Raw genomic sequence first — 22581 nt, forward strand, 5'->3', positions numbered from 1 at the left:
GTTTTCAAATTCCAGGCATTTTTTTCCCTTTTCTAGGAAACTGCCCACTACTTTAAATGAACCACTTTGACCGTCACTGTGTTGTAACACTGTTATTTCATTTGGAGCAACAAAAGAAAATCACAGACCGGTCATCACATCACAACAAAAATAATCATTATAGTTTCTAACACTGATGTGTCCCAAATACAGTGAACCAGATATGAACCTGTCTTCAAGGGACTTGGATTAGAACAGCATCAAAAATGTGTTATCCTTACTCTGCTCCCTCCCAGACCTCATCGCTGTATGAGCAGCTTCCAGTCCTACTCCACCTTCAGCTCAGAGAACCTGTCGGTGTCTGATGGAGAGGAGGGAAACACCAGTGACCACTCCCACAGCGGGCCCCTGGAGAGGATGAGCGCGAGTCAGGAGGAACATCTGGATGAGCTGCTGTCGCACACACCCGACATCCCCATCGACATCTCCACCCAGTCAGATGGCCTCTCCGACAAGGAGTGCGCCGTCCGCCGGGTGAAGACCCAGATCTCCCTGGGAAAACTGTGCTCCGACGAACACAGCTATGAGGTCAGTAGTTTGAGCGTGTGTGGTCCCATCACGTTAGCTCTGTAATAATAATAAATTGATTGTGCTGAGCCGTTGACTGATACTGAATCTGTCTTTTATCTCCCATTCTCTCCCCAGAATCCACTGCAGTTTGGGGACTCCGACTGTGATTCCTCAGAAGCAGAGTGCTCCGATGCCACCATTAGAAACAACAAAGTAGGGCCTCCTTCCTCATGGTGAAACCAACCCCAGGGCTCGGTTTTGTTTTTTGCCTAGAGGCCGTCATGTCCTACTCTGCCCTGCAGAAAATACAGCAATAAGAGGACGACATTGTAAACAAAGCTCCTTATAGCAAAGCCCCATGCAATCTCTCCCAGAACCTCCCCCGGCCTTCCCTTCACAACCCCTCATTTCCCCTCATCTCGAGCACAACATCCAGGCAACCCATGGCAGGGATTCCTTTTTGAATGATAATGTACAGTAGATAGTTTTAACATTCATAATTTATTTTTGTCTGAGTTTCCGAAGAAAATCTCAAAATCCTCTGATCTGACCAGAGAGAAAAAAAAACGGACATTTTGAAACAGAGCCTGGGCTAAGTTTGTGTTGTGCTGATGATGAGAAAGAGGATGTGTTGAAGTACTGACGACTGATGACTGACGAAGACAAGTCACTACAAGCCATTTGATCTGGCTTTCATACCTTTTCAGCATCTTATTGTTTTAGACCAAAATATCCGACCAACAAGGAACCCAATGACCCTGCTTGATCATGATTTTACTGTGCAGAGGCCCCAGTCCCTTGCCTCCCCCACATCCATCCCATCCCCACCATTGTGAGTGGGGAACATGGAGCTTATGAAAACAGTGTGAACAACACCAGCATGAACCACCTGCCTCGCAACCGGACTCTCTCCCTCCCCTAGAAACCACCGCGTGTCTAGTAAGCCATCAGGATCCCCCGCTGAACCGTCCAAGCATGCCTGTGCAGTAGCTCACAAAATGCAAACGCTGCCAGAAGACTGCATGAAGCGGACAAGCTAGCAGAACAGCAGCGATAAAGACTCAGCTGACAGCTAAGGAGGAGATAAAACAAAAAAAAAAAAAAAAGAGACTCTTCTCTTTGACCCAGCTCATCCTTCTCCAAGACACGCCAACGTCATTGTCATCATCAATCAGATGCCGTGACCAGAGTTGTTTAGGGTGTGTGTGTGTGTGCGCGTGTGTGTGCGTGATCCCTTTCCTCTCCATTGGTTGCAAGTCTCATCTCAGGATTGTTCGAGGACTGTGAGAAACTGGACTGGACCAATAATTGTTAGGAATATTCATTGAGCGGCACATAATATGGACCATACAGGAATATTGATAACGGTCTTACAGATAGCCTTGATGTTCAACCGCTGTAGTGCTGACGTTAATGTTAAGTAGAGATGTAGAGCCTTTCAGTTGCAATCCAGGTGCAGTGTCCCCCATTCCTTGACATCACTAGGTGCAGCATCTCACATTTACCATTTTCTAGCAGGGTAATTTCTACTTTTTATTACACAATGTCCAAAAAAATAATTGTTTTCTGTACTGTAGTGAATAAAACGGCAATAATGTAGGTTGGCGCTCAGGTGAGAAAGACGTTGCTTGCTCAGGAGCTGGGGCGTCTTGCTGGCTGGACACAACACAGTGACCGGTGGCTAGAGGACAGGAGCAAGTGTCAAACCAGCTCAGCATAAATGCTGTATATTTTTAAATTGTCCCTTTTCCGATGAACTCTCCCTTCTGGGTGGTTGATGCTCAGGTTTTATGTTGCAGATTGAAAGCAGGATAATATATCAACAGCCACTAGATGGCGACATCTACAATGACTTTCCTTGTGTTGTATAAATGTCCTGGATCCATTCCTTTTTTTTGTTTCTACCCAAGGTTATATATGTGATGTTTCCCATGACCATCTTAATCCTAGAATCCCAGCAATATTACTATTTCTATATATCTTTGAGGGGGGGGATACTGCATCTGTGAGAGCTTTATTTTAATCCCTATTTGAGTGTCATCCACCGTCATGATTCTGCATTTGAAAAATAGCCAGCCGAGGTTGAATTTAACGCTAATGATGTCAAGATGTCAGCTCAAGTGTACGCGGACGGCTGAGATTCTAAGTTAGGAATATAAGCCAGAGACAAGGCCACAGAGCAATAAAGCTGCTCTTGGTTTTTCAACAATCTCATGTCAGTGTTAGTTACTCCTGTATATAAACATCTATAAATGTAATGTAATCCGTATTTGTCCCCTCTATAATGTATCACATGGCTTCTGTCACTGATTACCAGCCCGACTGGTTGAAAATGCAGGAATTTCTTTCGTCTGTATTACATCAGTATTGAACGTATTGCAGGAGGGTGTGAGTCATGAGAACCGAACAGCACAAGGTGAATCTAAAACTGTACTGATGGATCAATTACCCTTCGCTTGAAAGCTTTCCTTTCCTCGAGCCTCCTTCAACCTTCTTCACTCTGTTTACGTACGTGTGAAATAACCTGTATTGTAATGACTGGGTAATCCTGATCAAGCTGTTAATAACATTGTCTTTTTCTGGCATATATCCTGTGAAGTATGATTGTTGTAAAGTTTTAATTTAATTTTGATTTTTTTTTCTTGGTAGCTGGCCTACATGATTATCTAATTAATTTATTATGAATGACTGGTAAAGTGTTCTTTTTTGATTTAAGGCAGCTTTAGAAACGTCATGACTTATGATTTCTCCAGAAAAGTATTATTTCAAGGAAGCACAATGACTCGGTATGGAAAGATGACAGTATTTGAACGGGGGAACAAAAGCATTGTCATATCATGGGCATCATTTTGTCTTTGTGATCTTGCAGCGGACCATTCATCATTTAGATTGTTAAATATTGATTTTGCAGACTTTACATCATTAATTAACAACATCAGGTGTTCCTAAAGCCTTTTTTTTTTTTTTATCTCAACCTAGGCTATAACGAGTCACTTCTTGTTCAACCAAAAGCCAGTCAGTAGACTGTCACAGCAGGGTAATTGAGACATTAAGCCTGAAGGTGTGATGCCGCTTTCTGTACTTCTGCAGCGATTCCTCCTCTTGTTTTTAATCAAAATACCAGTTACTTCCATCTGAATTTCTGTGAACTTGTCTCTAACTGTAGACATCATGTTGCCTCATCCCACGTATCAAACGTTTCTTTAATTCTCTCATTTTCAACTCCCTCTCCTGTTGAATGGCATTACGATCAACCAATCCTGTCACTTTCCTGTATTATCTAGTGTACAGTGCAATGGGTATCTGGGAGAATAAAATCAGAGCAAACAACCGCATGGAATAAATGCTGATGTACTGTACCCAACACACTGTGGTCGGCCTCTTCTCTGACATGGCAGATGCTTATTGTTTTTCTCCTTGTGAAATACACCCAGAATTCTTATTAATCAATGCAATTTATAGATTTATTGAGTTTTTCTTAGATAACTTCCAGGAATGTTTCAATCTATATTCATAGAACCTACAGTTATCACAGTGCAACATAATATTAAACCCAAACAGGATTTTAGAAGTACTGAGATCACACCATCTCACTGTCCCTAATATATATATATGTGTGTATTTATTTGACTGCTCTGCTAAATTTACTGTAAAGTAGTATATCTCAACATAACATTTTGTATCAAACCCCCTGTATCTACAACTGAAACGGTGACAAAATACATTACTTGTTTGCACCTCCCCATATTCTACATGTAGAATATTATTTATTTTTTTGTGTATACTGTGTATTCCCTTACTTACCATGTAATGAAGTCGAGTGAAACTTCACAAGTGGTGTTTTTTTCGTGAGATTCATATAATTAGCGCCATAAAACCTGTCGAGATTAGTTCGTGTTGTACGTGCTGTTCTTGAGATTTTTACGGAATTCTCCTCAGGGCTCGGCGAGCAGGGCGGGGTTAGTGTCGTCAGACGCGCCAACGCTACAATATCGTGCTGCCGGACGCTGCTGCATATTAAAAGAAGCGCTCCCTGTACTCCTCCCGGCGGGCTCCGCTTTGAACGGGGCGGAGTCAGTCCCAGCCTGGAAACTGTCGTCCGTTGTCGTTTACTTAAGTTCAACCTAACGTTACTGCTAACAAGGAAGTGTCACCCAGATTTACGCAAACGAACCACTTTATTTAGCTACTTTAACGGACAGATTTTAGTTTCCTTCCGGTTTCCTCGTCGTAAACTGAGGGGGTCAAAATGTCCTCGATGGACTTGGAGAAGCTGAAGATGACGGGAGCTGGTCGAGCCATGGCAGTGCTGACCAGCGGTGGAGATGCACAAGGTGACTTTAACCTAGCATGACATCGCAGCTCGTAGCCTTGAAGTACACGTAGATATTAAGATAACTTAGTATGAAATACTAGCAGTTTGTTTGTGATGATTAGTGAATACTAACCGATCAAAAATGTCAGTCGGTTAGAGTAGTAAAGAAGCCTGTCTCGGGTCAAAGGTCGTATTGTATACGCATAACTCACAGTTGTGGAAAGTAACTAAGTACACGTTCAAATATTGTACTTATGTACAGATTGAGGTTCTTATACTTGACTACTGCCATTTTCTGCTGGGCTGCTTCTCTACCACAACTTAGCCTTAATATTATAATTTTGATTTTTTTTTTACTTTGCAGATTCAGGTCAATAATGCAAAAATATAATCAACAAATGATTGAGGTATGATACAAATGTATTGATCCCCTAATGGAAAATCACAGGCTACCCAACTGTAATTATGTAATACAATAATATGATACATTATTGTGAAATGGAACATTCTGCTTGTGTAGTTGTGGCGCTTTAAGCGTATTATTATTATTATTGTTTTGTACTTTTACAAATGTAGAAATTTAGAAACCAGTTTTTTTTTTTTTTTTTTTACATATAAGAGAGTATTTCTAGTCTAGAAACAAACAAGACCGGAGTACTTCCACCACATGTAACTCATACAGTGTCGTGGTCTGTTCAAGAAATGCTTTTCAAGGTTTCTGGTTTGGTTTCTGTCACCACAGGGCGGGTAGCACCTTTGCCCAATGTGCCATGAGGTCATTTCCACAACAGTGTTTGATTTAGTCTTGCAGGGTAATTGGGAAACAGCTTGTGTGCAACAAGAAGCTGAGGTGAATGGGATTTTTTGTTTTTATGCAATTGCCAGGGATGAATGCTGCTGTCCGAGCTGTGACCAGAATGGGCATCTATGTGGGGGCCAAGGTCTATCTTATTCACGAGGTAAAGAAGCATTTTGTATTAAAGGGACCCTATTAAACATTGAGGTCTTAGGTCTTTATTTCTGCCTGACTAGCCCACGTTGCTCTTTTTGAAATTAACACACCATTTTTAACTTTTTAGGGATACCAGGGCCTGGTGGATGGGGGAGACAACATAAAGCTGGCTCATTGGCACAGCGTCACCAACATCATCCAACAGGTAGGTGAAAATATTACCATCAGTCCCTGTAGATATAGTAAGCAGAGTTTTTACAAATGATGTTAGCATTTGGCTCTGTTCTGTTAAAAGCACCACCACCATTCATTTTATTATGTACACCTGTGTTCTCCTACAGACAAGTGTCAAAATCGCTTCTCTGTTTTATCATGATTTAGAATTTCTTTTTCTTTTTTATGGTTTTAATAGGAATTTTATTATTTTATCGATCTCCTCTCATCTCTTCTCTCCCTGCCTGTCTAATACTGCATATAACCTGGTAAGGGTCCTTGCTGCATGTGCTTTAAGCCTCATTAGTTGAAGAAGCAGCAAGTTGCACTATTAAATTAAATGTAATCAAACTGTCCTTTTGCATTAGTTTTCTTGAATTTATGCAGCAAATGTGTTGAAGGGCATCTTCTACTTTTTCAAAAGCAAATCTGTTGTTAGTTATTTATTCATGTCTAACCTAGATCATGATATCGAGATATGTCCAGATTGTTATAGTGCTGGTTCCCAACCTTTTTTCTTATGATACCTGAATACAAAGACATTGCCAGTAGCCTCAAGGTTAAAGTTTATAAATGTTGAGCAGTTCAAACAAGGAGTGTTTTCCCTTTCTTGGGATGTTTCATTTAAATACGTTTTAGAGAAAAGTCTTACTAATAAACCCAATTGTTGTAGTAGAATATTGTTTTTTTTTATTATTATTTTTTACTATTTATCTCATGACCACTTAGATTAAACTTGGGAACCACTGCTGTACAGGAAGTGGACAATGTAATCGGAATCTTTCATCTCAGATATCTGACGTTTCTAACAATACTATCGGGAGAAAAAAATACATATTTCTGTCACTTAGCATGACATTTTTTCTGTGCAGATTACAATGTCCCGTTTGTCTTAATTTGCTTGGTTATATATATATGCTGCAGGGTGGGACTGTGATAGGTAGCGCTCGATGCAAAACCTTCACAACTCGCGAGGGCAGGCTTTCTGCCGCCTTTAACCTGGTGAAGAAAGGCATCACCAACCTGTGTGTGTGCGGTGGAGACGGCAGCCTCACCGGGGCCAACATCTTCCGTAGTGAGTGGAGCAGCCTACTGGATGAGCTCGTACAGAAAGGTAAAGGGCTCTCTCATTGTCATCTTGTCATCAAGAAAGTAAGCTAACATTGTAAGTGAGCTGCTTTCAGACTCAAAAAATATAAACATCGACATTCAGTCCGTTGAGAAGACGAAGCTGAATACACTTTTAAGGCGGTTTTATGGATCCATGGGGGCAACTAAAGGGGAGCTCTACGGCATCAGCAGCTAGCTTGGGCTTCAGGCTGGTTTAAATAGTTTTCATCGGCCTCTGGCTTGCCGAATTTAATGTATAATTCATTAATAATGTTTTCAAAGGTGTTAAAGAGATTAGAAGGGCAAGGAAAGACAAAACAACAATTCACAATCCAAACACTTTACTGAACAATGTCTGATGTGATATTCCATTGCACTTGGGAGAAAGAAAGGAATTGGGAACTCGACTCATTCATGCAAAAAACGTGATGGGAATCAAGCAAAGTATTTCACCAGTGAGACAGAATATCAGAAACTCTACCTCACGGAAAATTCCTGAACAAAATTCAGCCTGGTGCAAAGGCACTATCTGCAGCCCAGGAGGGTACTAGCTGCATCTGACAGCTTCAGGTATGATCCCCTGGGAGTAAACCAGCTGTCACAGATGTTACCAGGACGTGAAAAGAGGCCAGGAGACACACGTTTAACACCAAGCACATCCCGGGAGCTAGAAACCATCTGATGCAGGACTCGAAGCGAGGGAGGTCATGGCAGTAGACTTATCTGTTGTTGCTTAATACTGTTAACTAACAAAAGGTTCCTACAATAATATCTACAACTGTGTGTGTGTGTGTGTGTGTGTGTGTGTGTGTGTGTGTGTGTGTGTGTGTGTGTGTGTGTGTGTGTGTGTGTGTGTGTGTGTGTGTGTGTGTGTGTGTGTGTGTTCTAGGAAGGATCACAGATACTCTGGCCAAGCAACATGACCACTTGAACATCGTGGGGCTTGTGGGCTCCATCGATAATGACTTCTGTGGCACTGACATGACCATTGGAGCTGACTCGGCGCTGCACCGCATCATGGAGATAATTGATGCTATCATGACCACTGCACAAAGGTCATAACACGATATTCAACTGTTGTAGAACAGTTATAGAACATGAACATCTAATACAAAAGTAAATAGATAGATCTCTAGCAGTAACAGATTATTACTTTATCTAGTATCTTTTTCATCACTTCAGGCTCAGAGAAGTGATGATTAAAGATGGATTTTTTAAAATAATCAGCAGATTTTGTTGATAGTGAAAACAACTTATACCTGCATGGTGCAATGATGGAATGTAATGCTCTAAATCACTCATTCAAGCATGTTTGGCCTGCTCTCTATGATCTTGCCTGGACTTGCTCCGTTGAATCTCAGCATGTCGCTACAATATTGAAGTTCTCTGTTTGTGTGCTCACACACTTGATGCAAATGTTTGATGAATAAACATATTATGTGCCTTCCTACAGTCACCAGCGCACTTTTGTTCTGGAAGTCATGGGGCGACACTGTGGGTGAGTAACCAGCACACAGTTTGCTTCCCTTCATACACTGCTGCTGTATAAAACAAATTATTTTTCTAACACTCCAGATATCTGGCGTTGGTGTCAGCACTGGCATCTGGGGCAGACTGGCTCTTCATTCCGGAGGCTCCTCCTCAGGAGGGCTGGGAGGACCGTATTTGCGCCCGTCTAGAGGCAGTAAGACAAAAACAATACAGTATATTAGCCCCTGGCACATATGAATGTAGAGGTGAGGTTACTCTGTATTGAAGTAGGAGATGTTTTGGTCTTCAAGCATTTCAGGAACAGAGGCTGAATTGCCTCTCTTAAAATACAGGACATAAAAGCAGGATTGTACCAACTGACTCACTGGTTAATATATATGTATCCGTTAACCTCCAGAGCCGCATAAAGGGATCAAGACTCAACATTGTAATCATCGCAGAGGGAGCCATCGATAGAAATGGGAAGCCCATCTCCTCAACTTATGTAAAAGATGTAAGTTTGATCATTTGTGGACTGGGGCTGATTGATGGTGTCTATACTGTAGCAGCAGCCTGTGATGTTGAAATATCATTCAGAACGTGCAACGGTTGAATAGTGAAAAACAGTCCAGCATGGAGTTTCCTCTAATATGTCGCTGTGTATGCCTGCTAAATGACAAACCCGTGATACGTTTGTGTTTGAAGCTGGTGGTACAGAGGCTGGGCTATGACACCAGAGTGACAGTTCTTGGCCACGTTCAGCGAGGAGGAACTCCCTCAGCGTTCGACAGAATACTGGTGAGTTGGACAATTTGAGTTGAATTGTTTAAAGTGCAAAAAAGTGCAGCTATGACACATAAATAAAATATCTTGGCCATACAATTATGTAAAAGCAAAAGTTTAAACATTTAACTGCAGATCACAACTGCCTAAATATAGAGCATGCCCCTCATTTAGACAAATTATTGTCATATCAACCACATAACCAAAATAAGACTGACGTGGAGGAGGTGGTGCTCTTCTCTTAGCCATGCATGTGAATGCACTTGTGTTTTTCAGAGCACTAAGTTGGGTGTGGAGGCGGTGCTCGCCCTGATGGAGGCGTCTCCTGACACCCCGGCCTGTGCCATTGGCCTGTCAGGTAACCATGCGGTTCGTCTGCCTCTAATGGAGTGTGTGGAGATGGTAAGTCACTCTCCTGTCTGCTGTAATTGATTTCAAATGGCATTCTCACAAACAGTGGGCGGTTACTGTATCTGTGTCATCGTTTGCAGACTAAACTGGTGCAGTCGGCCATGAACGAGAAGAGGTTTGATGAGGCTGTCAAACTGCGTGGAGGGTGAGAGCTGAGATGACTTTTCATGAATATTTGATAGTTAGAATGTATCGTTTTTATTTAAATGCAAAACTGCCTGGATGCATGTCAACTTTGTTGTGTCATCATCCATTCTTATTCATTTTATCATGCATACTTTAATATTGTTGTTGTTTTTTATGCAAAGAATAAACTAGTCCAAGCTAAAAGAAAATAATGATTCTCTGCAGGAGTTTTGAGAACAACTGGAACATCTACAAACTTCTTGCCTTCCAGAAGCCGGCCCAGTCTGAGGTAAGTCAATCTTACACCAACACACACACCTTAAAGTCGAGCTGAAAGTAAAGCTACCTTTTTAACCTTTTTAGATCACATCCCTGGTTGTATTGTGCACCGATTTAACAATATATGAATACAAAATGTTCATATCCAAATCCAATAACTTTTTCTTCCTGGAAAACAAAACATTATGCATGTTAAAATCAGCTAGTGGCAACCCATTTCAACCAATAATATCATGACATCCATCAATCAATCGCTACCTCAGCAGTGGATGCAGCGAGAGAAAGTTGTGAGCTAATCTAAGTCAAATTCCTTACATCATTATGTCCCGCCTGCCAGTCATGTTTCACTCAGAAATACGTCAAGGTAGACGAATAAGAAGCTAGACTTTCAGCCGGACAATAACATGGAAATGGAAATGCATCATCCATGTTTAATTCAAACATGCTTCTTCAAATCTGGCCCATGTTCCCTCAGAGCAATTTTTCCTTGGCTATCCTGAACGTGGGAGCTCCGGCTGCGGGGATGAATGCAGCGGTGAGGTCTGCTGTGAGGTTATCGCTGGCTCTAGGACATAAGGTTTACGCTGTCCACGATGGCTTTCAAGGCCTTGCCGATGAACAGGTGAGGGCTTTTACCGCTACACCTTTTGCAGTACTTTTTAGCAACAAGTAACCTTTATGAGACTGAGAAGAAACTGCGGTATTGACACCCGTCTGTCTGCAGATTTCTGAGATGGAATGGCACAGTGTGGCGGGATGGACGGGCCAAGGGGGCTCACTGCTGGGGACAAAACGGTGAGCTATAGGACACTTTGGTTTCTATGAGAACATATTTCAATTATCTTAAGATTACGTCAACAGTTTGTTATTGTATATATTTTAATGAGCAGATCTGCTTTGCAGCTAAATTGGAATTTTATAGGTGTTATTTGGGTACTTTAATCTGTCAGGTATTTAATTGATCATCATAACTTCTCTATAGATTAGCCATAAATGTAATTATCTAACAATATATAAGGATTTTTTAATAGTTCTACCCTGATTTATATATAAAATATTCTGTACTGTGACAGAGGATATTGTCAATATTGAGTCTAAAATGTAACCGTTTTGTACACACAAAACAGGCTCTGAAAGAGGCGTAAGCCACTTCCCACACAGAAGTTGTGATCTATAAAAACAAACTGGACATGTGTACTCACTTTATGGGAGAGGGGAAATGTGCGATGCAGATGGTGAGCTGGCTAAATGAAGCCAGATTGTAGAAATGAAATGATGATTTCTGTCAGACATTAGTAATTAGACATTAGAAATTCCCTACGCACTGTTTCTCTCAGACTTGACAAACCTTTATTCAAAACAACTGTTTCACAGACTGTGCAACACTCCCAGGGAATGGCAAATTGCCATTGACAAGTAATGTTGTAAAAAGTGTCTGTTTTGATTTCTGTTTCATGTCCTGTTTCAGAACTCTTCCAGACAAACACATGGAGAAGATTGTGGAAACCATCACCAAATTCAAGATCTCAGCTCTGCTTGTGATTGGAGGGTTCGAGGTACACAAACCTCAGCACGTCTGTACTATTTTATGGTGTCAATGTTCCATCGAAAAGGTTTTAAGTCTGTCTCTCTGTGTGACTTTCAAAGGGGTACGCAGGTGTGCTGCAGCTGTTTGAAGCCCGGGGCCGCTACGATGCGCTCTGCATCCCCATGTGTGTAATCCCTGCCACCATCAGCAACAACGTGCCTGGAACTGACTTCAGCTTGGGAGCAGACACGGCTGTCAATGCTGCCATGGAGGTGACGCTGAGCAGATGGCAAATTAACAGCGTGACTTTGATGTTTCAGGGTTAACATGAATAGAGATTGAACCGAGCCAGAACCATGACGTGTAATATGCGCTGGTGTATTGCCAAGGTAACACTTTGAACCTTGTTTACATAGTCAAAACAGGGGGAACAGTAAGCATGTGGTGCTTTAACCTTTATCTTCAAACTTTGACAGGAAAGAGACAGGCAGTACACAAAGACACCTGCACTAGTTTGCCTATAGGGTTGCATAATGAGCTCCAAATCTGTGCACAGTACAGTGTAGGTCAGCGTTAATCAGAATTAAGTTAATGTTGACTCTCCACTTCCAGACCACCACTCACTTTCATTTCTCCCTCAGGGTTGCGACAAGATCAAGCAGTCTGCTTCTGGGACCAAGAGACGAGTGTTTGTGGTGGAGACAATGGGCGGGTTCTGTGGATATCTGGCAACCTGCACCGGCATAGCTGTGGGTGCCGACGCAGCCTACATCTTTGAAGACCCCTTTAACATCAACGACCTGAGGGTAGGGCCAAAAGAAAAAGAAAAAAACGTTGCTGTCTGTAATGGTCACAGCTTTCTGTCTCTAATGATCTGGTGTATTAACAGACCAATGTGGAGCATTTGGCTGAAAAGATGAAGAAGGACATCCAGCGGGGTCTAGTACTGAGGTGCATAACACTCATTCAGCCATACCGATTCTTATGCAATGCAGAAGCCTATGTGCATTTTTTCATCACATTAGTTTTCGCACATTTGTAAACACAACGTACTGCTGAGGCTGATGGGAATGTGTTCAAGCAGTATTTTTGATTTTTTTTTCATAAACTAAATAATTGAACAGATTGGACATGTTGCATGGATTATGGTGCAGTATTTTAAGTTTGTGGATCACCAAAGTCTCGAGGAGGTATCATTTAAAAAACGATTGCACAAAATGCCATTGCAAGCGATCTATAAGCTGTTTCGATATTTTCAGTCTGAATAAACCGAACGACTGAAGGACAGAGTTATCCTTAGAGCCAAACCTGAAGTGAAAAAAGGTCACATGGTACAGCATATTTGGAACATATCATAATGCGTAAACCATTGTCTGATTTAGGCTTTCCTTTAATGACCAGTTCTCTGTCTTTACAGGAATGAAAAATGCCATGCCAACTATACAACAGACTTCATCCATAGGCTGTATTCAGCAGAGGGGAAGGGCATCTTTGACTGCAGGGTCAATGTGTTGGGGCACCTTCAGCAGGTACAGAGCCACCATACACGTTGTCGACTGGCAAAACCCTGTACTAACATATGTTTCCAAATACAGAGACAATATATTGACGCTCATATACTGCGATTGTTGAGACTTGCAATATATTTATACTTTTCTTGTGTGTTTGTGCTCCAGGGCGGGGCACCTTCTCCCTTTGATAGAAATTTTGGCACCAAGTTGGGTGTGAGGGCTATCCAGTGGATTTCAGAGCGATTGACTGAAAACTTCCGACAAGGTAGAGTTACCGTGTAGTCATAGATGACATGTCAATAATAAATGCAAGTCAAACCAAAGCAATGAAATGATTCAACTGGTTTTTTCCCCACCAGGCCGCGTGTTCGCCAACTCACCGGAGACAGCATGCGTGCTTGGCCTCAACAGGAAGGTCATCTCATTCAGTCCCGTCACTGAACTCAAGGCTATGACCGATTTTGAGTAAGCAATGCCACCGTTTTTGTCAAATAACAAGACTTCATGATTAATATGACTTTAATTATATCTGATTTACGCCTGTTTTTCAGGCACCGGATGCCCAAGGTCCAGTGGTGGTTTAACCTTCGGCCCATGCTAAAAATGTTGGCCAAATACCAAACCAGCTTCTGTGAATATGTCCCAGGAGAGATTGAACATGTGACTCGGCGTACTATCAGCATTGATTCTGTGTTCTAGGCTCTTTAACACTTCTGTATACTTGCTGCACTTTGTAACCCTTATCTGTCCATCTTTCGTTCCTATGCAGACTACATAGTTGGGTTTAAACGCGATGCTATGCAGGTTAACAGGACTGAAGACTTTAAAAGCCAGCATTAATCTCAGTCTGTTGCTACAGTATTTTAAATCAAGGTTAAATGTACTTCAAGTACTCATTTATTGAACGAGGAGCCTATTTTACATTCCTTCTGCCAAGCAAGCCTCTATGTAGTCAAATCACTGCCATACAAAGACAATCAAGTGTGCCGTGAAGCTAACACTCTACTGATCTACTACTGAATATATTATTATATGTATGTATAGCTGTGTTATCTAGAAAAACTTGAGAGGTACTTAATTTTTGGAGCCCCTGTATAATTTGCACAAAAATTAAATTGGTCCAGTGGTTGGTTTAAAATTTTGGCTCATGTTGAAATACTCTCAGAATGCGACTGTGATTCATGAGTTTATTTTATTTTATTTATAAGCTCTGTAGGATTCAAACACTGCTTCTGCAATTAAGAAATGCAAACTGAACAGCAATTCACAAAATATCACTACACATGTCGTACATTTCACAACTACTAGAAATCTACAAAGTAATATAAACGTATGTCTATTATAAGTAGTATATTATTTTGATATTAATACAATATCTTCAAAAAAATCTCGATCAACATTGATAATGTTAGAAATGTATCTGTTGTGAATAACTATTGAAATCATACATTAAGTTAAACAGATACATCAATAGCATTTAACAGAACAATAAGTCCAACATGACAAACTTTAAAAAAAAAGTAAGTTAAGTTTTATAACGGTATTAAACCATGAACCCTTAACTAACTATACTTATCATTAACCATCAGAACATAACGATGAAAATAACTGATTTTACGAACACAATAAATCACCATTTCAGAGTCTTTCTTCCAACTTTCAAAAGTTGAATGAAAATGGAAAATCATCCTTGGTGTTATCTTTGTTAGATGTCTGAGGACTCTTGAAGGCGAAGGGAAACTGGAAGTCTTCGGTTTGCTCTGGTTGGCCAAACAGGAACTCAGGACCTGTAAAATCATATACATACCTGCAGTTCAAAGCTGGTAATAAACGTCACAAAAACAGATGCGAGTTGATACTTACAGGTGGAAGACTTTGATTCTGTGGTTTTCTGTGAAGAGATACATACAGAAGTTTGGTAGTTTTGCTGTAAAAAAAACTATGAAATGAAGGGGGTTTAGAGTAACAATGTTGTACCTTATCATTGAAAAAAGATCCAGTAAATGCAAAAGATGACTCCTGTAAAGAAACTTGGATGTAATTCCAAAACTAACAGACAGGTTTCTGTCAAATAACATATTCCTTTTGCTCACTCCTCACCCCATCCTGTGGTGAGCCCACGTTAAATCCAGAGAACTCTGGGGTGCTGGGACCAGAGTTCATAGAGAACAGGAACCCAGGAAAAGCTGGAGATTTGGTATCAGAGGTGCCTTGTCGTGGGGAGCTGCCAGGGCAAAAGCTGAAGAGAACAAGTGAAGCATTATGCTCAGTGGCTGCTTTGACAGTGATTCAAAGTGTTGGACGAGTCAGACAAGGCCTTACTTAAATGTGAACGTCGGGGTGGAAGGCACAACCGTCATTTCCGCTGGGGATGACTGAGGATCCGTTTCTTGAGATGACGACTGAGGAAAAGCAGCGAGTCCCTCGTCCTTTTCGCTCGTCACCTGCTCTTCATCTAGAGCTACTTTTTCCTTGACCTCCTCCTCCCCTGCCTGCTCCACATCTGATACAGTGGATTGCTGTCCACGTGCAGAAAGTACCTTGAGTGTAAAAGCATTCCCAACAGGAAAAGCTGAAATATCTGAACGTAGCATTTGCGACATAGACCATCATTATTTAATACAATCTGATATAATACATTTCCATTTTTAAATTAAATTTAAAAAAAAAATCAAATCTATTTGAAGACTATGTTATTAGTTATACAGAATTTTGATTGGTGTTCAAACTTTCCCATAATGTAACTTTTTTAAGGAGTAAAATAAGCCATTTTAAGGACAGTCTCGGTATAACAGACAAACGTTACCGAGACTTGGTCCTCTTGTCCAGTTTCCTGCTCGTCAGTGTGCATCTCATCTGGCCGCCTTTGCTCTGAAGAAGTAAATATTTTGATGCGGTTCGATGAAACATAAACATCCACGCATTTACATCTGGTGTAAATTGTTGGTATTAACTGAAACACATAGTGGACTTTCCTCCACTTACCATCCAAAGAATGACATGACAACAGCTCGTTGCATTCTTCTTCTGGGGAAGGGCTGCAGACGGTAGTATACTGGACCTGGTTTTCCTCAGGAATCTCTTCAACATCTGCCTCTACAAAAGTTTCCTGCCTATTCTGCAAGATTAATCAATTAATAATTTATCAATGCCTACCACTCCAAGGCTTGTGAATTTGGTTTCAGTACAGCATAAGCAGTAAATTCAGCAGTGTCAGTAGCATCAAACACTGACAGATCTCAACATCATATTAGATACATAACTAAGAACACACATTCTATTGTATTATATGTTTTTTTAAAACAGGAGGTTTTGGCAGACAGGGTCCTATAGCGCCTCCAAGAGTGTATCATCTGGAAGTGGTGGTGAGCATGGTGAGAGGAGTTTACAAATTCCTTTACAAATGAAACTAGCATTGTTCAATGTGTCTGGTTACCTCTGTCTGGTTGAGATGAAGAGAAGAGATGTCGATGGCAGAATAACTTTCCTCCTGAGGATCTAATGGTTTCTCTGGTTCTGCTACAGGCTGGTGACCAGAAACACTAGGAAGAAGTGCATTTAATCAGAGAAAGACTGAGCTCTGCCGGAGGTAATGTGTCATTATTCTTTGCTATCGATAAGATTCACCGAAAGATACCTGTCTGGAAGTTTCTCGGTCGAAGAAGATACGACTGCTAGACCTGGCCAGGCAGAAATTCAGTTAACTATATCAAGAGCTGTAAATATTTCAGCTCGGACAGAGCAAGTTCTGATGATAGAAAAATGTATTACTTGTGAGTCTTTCCAGCTCCTTCTGTTTCATTGTTAGTTGATAATCACAGGCCTTGATCCTACACTCAATCTCCTCTTTTTCAGCCTGCAGCATGAGGAGCATTTGAGCGAGAGGATTTTGGCAGTAATATTCTTCATGCGACTGGAATATCTTACTGTAGCTGGAGATTCTCTCTTCTTGGACTTCCCTTGTTAGGTTAAAAATGAAGAACAATTCAGCTTTGGTCATTATCGCCCACAAAAAAATGTATTAAATGCAATTAACCATCACAGCTTACTGAACCTACATTTCATGCTTGTAGCTGATTTTTCTGCTCTCCAGTTCTGCTTTCAGTGTGTGCTCATACTGCAGAAGCAGGCCGTTAACTGCCTTCATGCTAAAGTTACATAGATGACAAGCAGGAATATATGAATATCCAAACTTCACAGCACTGCTTATGTAAAGTTATATGCAACAAAATGTGTCAACTTGGGCCATCATTGTTTGGACCATGTATAACCCAGTCACCTAAACATACCTTTTAGCATTTGCTTTATTATGTGTCACTGTGCTCTGCTTCACCCTGATTTCTTCCTCGAGTTTTTTAATATTTCTCTGGGTTTTTTCAATGTAAGCCTTCCTCTCAGCAGTGTCAACTCTGTAAACTGTTGATAAAAATGTGAGCAATTGATGTACACCAGTTCATAACATAGAATATATAGTAAAACTATTCAGGATAAGAAGAATAACCGCTACACATGATGTTGGTTACCTTTAATCTCTGTGTTGATTTCATTCTTCTTTTGGGAAAGCTCCCGGGTTTGAAGAGCTATCAAATACAAACAGTTATCTTACTTTAAAAGAAATATTCATTTATAGAATTAATGTTTCTACGAGTATTATACACAAATTATATATAAATTATATATAATTTAATACATCAATTATATATGTATTATATATATTCAACTGAATTATACTTAACTAGCTTAGTTAACGAAGTGGCGTTCCTTTAGCCAGGCAGCTAACGTTAGCATTAGCTAACATTAATCCAAAATTAAACCTTTACATTGCAAGCCGAGCAAACGCCAAAACTACGATTGCTAACGTACAACGAATTTACTAGCGTAACTCACCATCCTGAAAGAGGAGCTTGACAATATTATTAACGCTGAATGAAAATGTGTGGTTCATTTTTACACCGGCCTCACGATAGCTAGCGGGTTAGCAACATTAGCTTCGCCACCACACGGCAGACGTTAGCGGACACGAGCAGCGGTCGTCATAGTAACAGTGCATTAGCAAAGTAGCCTGGGATGTGTGCTTATATTAAAAAAGTTTCCCCCATTAATTGTATCCAAAATATCATATACTATGCATTATGCATGGATTATTATTAGGATACAGTCATGTGTGACCATCACTTTAATGTTTAATTGCTGGGAAATCCTCTAATGCGTCATAATATATTTGTTGATTATATTTACTGCAATAAAAGTATAAATAAAGTGCTTTCCTCCCCTCCCCATCATTCTCACATGATGGCAGTCAGAGGATCGTGGATCGGGATTGGTGCGACAGGGGTTCGAGGGGCGGGGTTTAGTCCTATTCTGGAAATCATGTTTGCGTAGCGCATCTGTATCGACACAAACGCAGCGCTGTGATGCGTGGACTCCCGCAATGTGTCGGACAAATTCAATGATTTATCCACACTCGGTGTAGTTTATTCACCCGGCTGCTGGTCCACAACCCACTGAAGGTAAGATTAAACCTCCATGTCATTTTCTACTGAGAGTACATGTTGTTCGCCGGCTGGAAGTCTGCAGACAAAAGGACGGACATGGGTGGGATTTAAATGGGAGGGGATCAGCTGTGTGAAGAAGGGGTTGTCTATCTCACCCCCTCTCATAAAACGAGGCAGTCTTTTTGGGGGGGAAATCTCTATAATTCGGCTATGATTTGTGTGTGTTTTCTGTTATTCTGGTGCGAAAGCAATAGGATGGTGTTAAAAGACTGAGCGTGTCCACTGAGCGCAGCCTGTCGTTGCGCTGTCATGCAATAAAAGATAGACCCCCACCCCCAACACATCCGTCGATCCGGATCCGTCTATTCAGATGCATAATGCCATTAGATCAATGTTGTGTGATATTTGGTAGATTTTTGTATCAAGTCATCACAGAAAAAAAAACGACTGTTGAGAATCTAGGCCAAGCTCACTGTCAACATGGAGTCAGTGCATTATTTGTCACTGTAAAAAGCTTTTAAATGTCTCTCTCTGTGTTTGTTTGTGTGTGCTTTTATCACTTTGCTGGGGGAAAATCTACCTCAGATTATATTATTAGAAACATAATGGGTTCAGGGCTTTAGTCTCCGTACAAACCCATTAAAAAGTAGGAACAGAAGTAGTTAAAAACAAAAAGTGTTTACTGGATGAGGTGAGAGCATGGCACAGGTCGAGGAGTCTCAAACCGAGGGAGAGGGCAGCCCCCGAATGATCTCCTTAAGATCGGACGTATCGGGGAATCACGTGGACGACGGAGAGGCAGGACCCTCCATGAGGAGGAAGAGGAGGAAGAAGAAAGACCCACGTCCGGAGTCCATCATCGTTTACCGCTCTGAAATGGAGAGGGCGCCTGGAGAGGACCAAGGCAGCGAGGAGGGCGCAGAGAGGAGCACTGAGGAGGGAGCTAAGTTCCTCTGCACGCCTACAGGCGAAGGTATGAGTGATCCTTGTATACTGCACAATTTACACCATGCAAACTGTCATGAGACCATGTAGATATAAACATACACTGAGGAAAAGAAGATTAACCACATTTTCTTCTTTTGTGTTGGTTGTCATGCATAACGGTCTCATGTTATGTCTTCACAGGAGGAGGATGGAGCCTCCCCCCAGACAGCCGCTACGTGACCCTGACAGGCACCATCACCCGAGGGAAGAAGAAGGGTCAGGTGGTGGACATTCACCTCACGTTGACGGAGAAGGAACTCCGGGATCTGGCCAAGTCAAAGGAACGTCTGGATGCGGAGTGCGAGGCAGGGGAAGGCTCTAAACGCACCTGCAGCTTCGGTGTGTGCCAGGGACCCCATGTCGTCCTGTGGAGCCTCTCCTGCGCCCCCGTGATTTTCTTCCTCTCCTTCATCACTTCCTTCTACTACGGCACCCTCACCTGGTACAACGTCTTCCTGGTGTACAATGAGGAGCGGACGTTCTGGCACAAGATTACGATATGCCCCTTCCTCATCATCTTCTACCCCATGCTCATCATGCCCATGGCGATCTCTCTGGCTCTGTACTCCGCCGTGGTGCAGGTGTCCTGGGCCTTCAGCGAGTGGTGGCAGGATGTGAGGGACCTGGAGAAAGGCTTCTGCGGCTGGGCCTGTGGGAAGCTGGGACTGGAGGACTGTTCCCCCTATAGCATAGTGGAGCTGCTTGACTCTGATACCGTTTGTGGCACTCTGCACAGCAAGGCCCCCAGTGAACTCGCCCAGACGTCCTCGGTGTGAAGCAGGGGCTGAGGCAGAGGTCCGAGGCACATGTTGATGTCGACCTGAGTCAAAGTGATGTGATAAACATGTGCCAGAGCGTTGAAGTCGGTCACAGGAGAGTACTTGAAAGCTTTTTCACTATACTTCCGTGTAAACGTATCAAACACTGCCTGAAATGTCCTGAAATGCTGAACTACTGCTGCAAATTTTCTAATGCATTATTAGATCCAGATCATTATTATAACATTATTCCTCTGAGCATGGGAGTGGTAATGTTGGGTATTTTATTATTATTATTATTATTATTATTATTATGTTTAGGTTGTATTAGAGTTATTGTCCAAACACTGAATCCTTGTTACACGTAGGCCTTGGTGCCTCCTGCAGTTTTGATAAACTTGCTGTGGACACTGAGACACACTTTGCTGGAGGCCTGGATGTCAAACCAAGTTTCACTTCATATGTAAATATCTGTAATTAAAACGTTAACATTGAGCTGTGCACTGACATCTCAAACAGGATGTAGTTTTTGTGTGTGAAGCCATTATAATCACTCTGTGAAGTTGTATGACAGATAATGACAGATTTTGATTTTCAGTAGGCAACATTGAGTGCTCACTGGAACAATAAGCACCTTAAGATGGACAATGTCTTGTGTCTAGTCTTTGAAGGATAAGGATGGCTTTACATCATACTTTTCCTATTGTAAATCAAATCAACAGTGTGGCTCATTGACATGTTTTTAATATGTTTAGAGTGCAGTGGAAGTGGCTCGGAGGAATTGGCTACATCAGGCTTCGGATGCACAGGAAATACTTGTTAGAAGCATTAATCCAGGACGGATTTTGGCCTTTTCATGGGTTTTGTTTGGCCATTGGAAAATATGAAACATTACCAGCCTTTTCCTTTATTATATTATCCTGGATGATATTGTTTTTACATGGTGCATATACCTAAAATGACTTCCGTTTCATCAAGAAGTACTCCAGAAGTATTTTTAGGTGTCTGGGCATTAAGGCTGATCATAATCATGCTCCCATGTGTTGCTGTTGTTTGCTCTGTCATGAATACATTTACACAAACACTGAACAGAGAAACAGAGGAAGAGTGATCAGCTATCTGTTGTCACAGGGCTTATCAGACAAGTCCATCTATGATTTGAAGCCATAGTCGACAAATCAGACATTTCTTTGGTGGAGTTAACTTTTTTCCCATTGATGTTTATTCTCTTTAAAATACGTGTGTTGTCTTCACTATTTTGTTCCACGTGCAAGTAAAATGAAATCGACTGTAATCTTCCACCTGGGAATTCCCATTTTCCACACAGTCATGATTTGAATGTTGATTTAATTTATTTTATATGTTTAAGTCTAGAACGCTTCCTGAAATTCTGAGTTCTAGCAAGGTGTTTTACTACTCTGGCACTAAATGTATTGCAAAGAGATATTGTGAATTGGCTCAAATGCATAGCTGATTATGTGAGTTTGAGTAGATCAGATTCAATATTTGATGATTCAAATGTTTACTATCAGACCTGGCCGGGATTCAATCTCGTTGGCATACAGGAAGAGACATGGATGAGTGTTTGTTGGCTGAGTCTGTATCTATGTTTTGTAACAGGATGGAAAGTAAAGAATTACACAATGAAATAAAGCGTGTAATGTCATAACATCAAAGTTATCTGAAGATTTTTATATATCTATATTGTGGAAATCAGGTCACAGTTTTCTTTGTGTTATTTAGTGTCTTAGAATAAAGAGTCAGCACATATCCCTTGCATGGTGCACAGAGATGCAGATGGCTCTCTGGGGTTTGGGTGCTTTGAGATCTGATTATTGGCACCCTGGTGTTGCACTGCTAAACCAAGAAGAGCCATATGCCCTAAAAGAGTATATCAGACCGCTCCACTGCCAGCGTGAACACATTCACCGTCTGTTTTTGTTAAACTAATATTAAAACTATTTGAGTTTTAAGAACACAGTCTTTGGGTCAAAACTTAACAAATTAGCCAGGGTCATCATGGCTGTATGACTGAGGGCAGTATGGTCAGGTCCTCGGTAGATTTCCTGGAAATGTGGGGGATTTAAGGATTTA

General features: G+C 41.4%; 4 protein-coding genes across 5 annotated transcripts in view; 3 read left to right on the forward strand and 1 right to left on the reverse strand.

Moving 5' to 3' along the window:
* Positions 1-3913, forward strand: part of map3k13 (mitogen-activated protein kinase kinase kinase 13) — a 28344-nt gene extending 24431 nt beyond the window's left edge. For both annotated transcript variants that reach the window (XM_084022634.1, XM_084022635.1), the window contains exons 13-14: positions 276-567; positions 685-3913. In XM_084022634.1, coding sequence (XP_083878760.1) covers positions 276-567; positions 685-786 — 394 coding nt within the window. In that variant the 3' untranslated portion in view covers positions 787-3913. The remainder of the gene's footprint in view (positions 1-275; positions 568-684) is intronic.
* Positions 3914-4659: 746 nt separating this feature from the next.
* Positions 4660-14735, forward strand: pfkla (phosphofructokinase, liver a). Its single transcript, XM_084022077.1, has 22 exons — positions 4660-4883; positions 5750-5823; positions 5944-6021; positions 6954-7143; positions 8029-8194; positions 8593-8637; positions 8715-8823; positions 9028-9123; positions 9315-9407; positions 9669-9794; positions 9884-9948; positions 10155-10218; positions 10684-10830; positions 10933-11003; positions 11677-11764; positions 11856-12008; positions 12378-12542; positions 12626-12687; positions 13154-13265; positions 13413-13512; positions 13607-13712; positions 13799-14735. Exons 1-22 carry the CDS (start codon positions 4799-4801, stop codon positions 13944-13946), a joined length of 2343 nt encoding a protein of 780 aa, XP_083878203.1. The 5' UTR covers positions 4660-4798; the 3' UTR covers positions 13947-14735.
* Positions 14736-14906: 171 nt separating this feature from the next.
* Positions 14907-18231, reverse strand: LOC311022442 (uncharacterized protein; the record flags this gene model as incomplete). The annotated part of the gene is made up of 8 exons (XM_084023695.1): positions 18135-18231; positions 17771-17827; positions 17537-17663; positions 17306-17395; positions 17019-17206; positions 15570-15750; positions 15341-15471; positions 14907-15034 (listed from the first exon to the last, which is right to left on the reverse strand). The coding sequence occupies exons 1-8, from the start codon at positions 18190-18192 to the stop codon at positions 14907-14909; spliced, it is 960 nt and encodes a 319-aa protein (XP_083879821.1). The 5' UTR covers positions 18193-18231.
* A 395-nt stretch (positions 18232-18626) lies between these two features.
* Positions 18627-20698, forward strand: tmem169b (transmembrane protein 169b). The gene is made up of 3 exons (XM_084022531.1): positions 18627-18757; positions 19328-19715; positions 19871-20698. Exons 2-3 carry the CDS (start codon positions 19442-19444, stop codon positions 20503-20505), a joined length of 909 nt encoding a protein of 302 aa, XP_083878657.1. The 5' UTR covers positions 18627-18757; positions 19328-19441; the 3' UTR covers positions 20506-20698.
* Positions 20699-22581: the final 1883 nt, after the last annotated feature.

Source organism: Eutrigla gurnardus (genome assembly GCF_963514095.1).
Source record: "Eutrigla gurnardus genome assembly, chromosome: 12".
In the NCBI taxonomy this organism is placed as follows: domain Eukaryota; kingdom Metazoa; phylum Chordata; class Actinopteri; order Perciformes; family Triglidae; genus Eutrigla; species Eutrigla gurnardus.

Bases quoted from the DNA above. Each gene is read 5' to 3' on its own strand.
- pfkla (XM_084022077.1), top strand. From the start codon at position 4,799: ATGTCCTCGATGGACTTGGAGAAGCTGAAGATGACGGGAGCTGGTCGA. The intron at 4,884-5,749 runs GTGACTTTAACC...TGCAATTGCCAG, and splicing joins CAGCGGTGGAGATGCACAAG to GGATGAATGCTGCTGTCCGA. The intron at 13,266-13,412 runs GTACAGAGCCAC...TTTGTGCTCCAG, and splicing joins TGTTGGGGCACCTTCAGCAG to GGCGGGGCACCTTCTCCCTT.
- tmem169b (XM_084022531.1), top strand. From the start codon at position 19,442: ATGGCACAGGTCGAGGAGTCTCAAACCGAGGGAGAGGGCAGCCCCCGA. The intron at 19,716-19,870 runs GTATGAGTGATC...ATGTCTTCACAG, and splicing joins CTGCACGCCTACAGGCGAAG to GAGGAGGATGGAGCCTCCCC.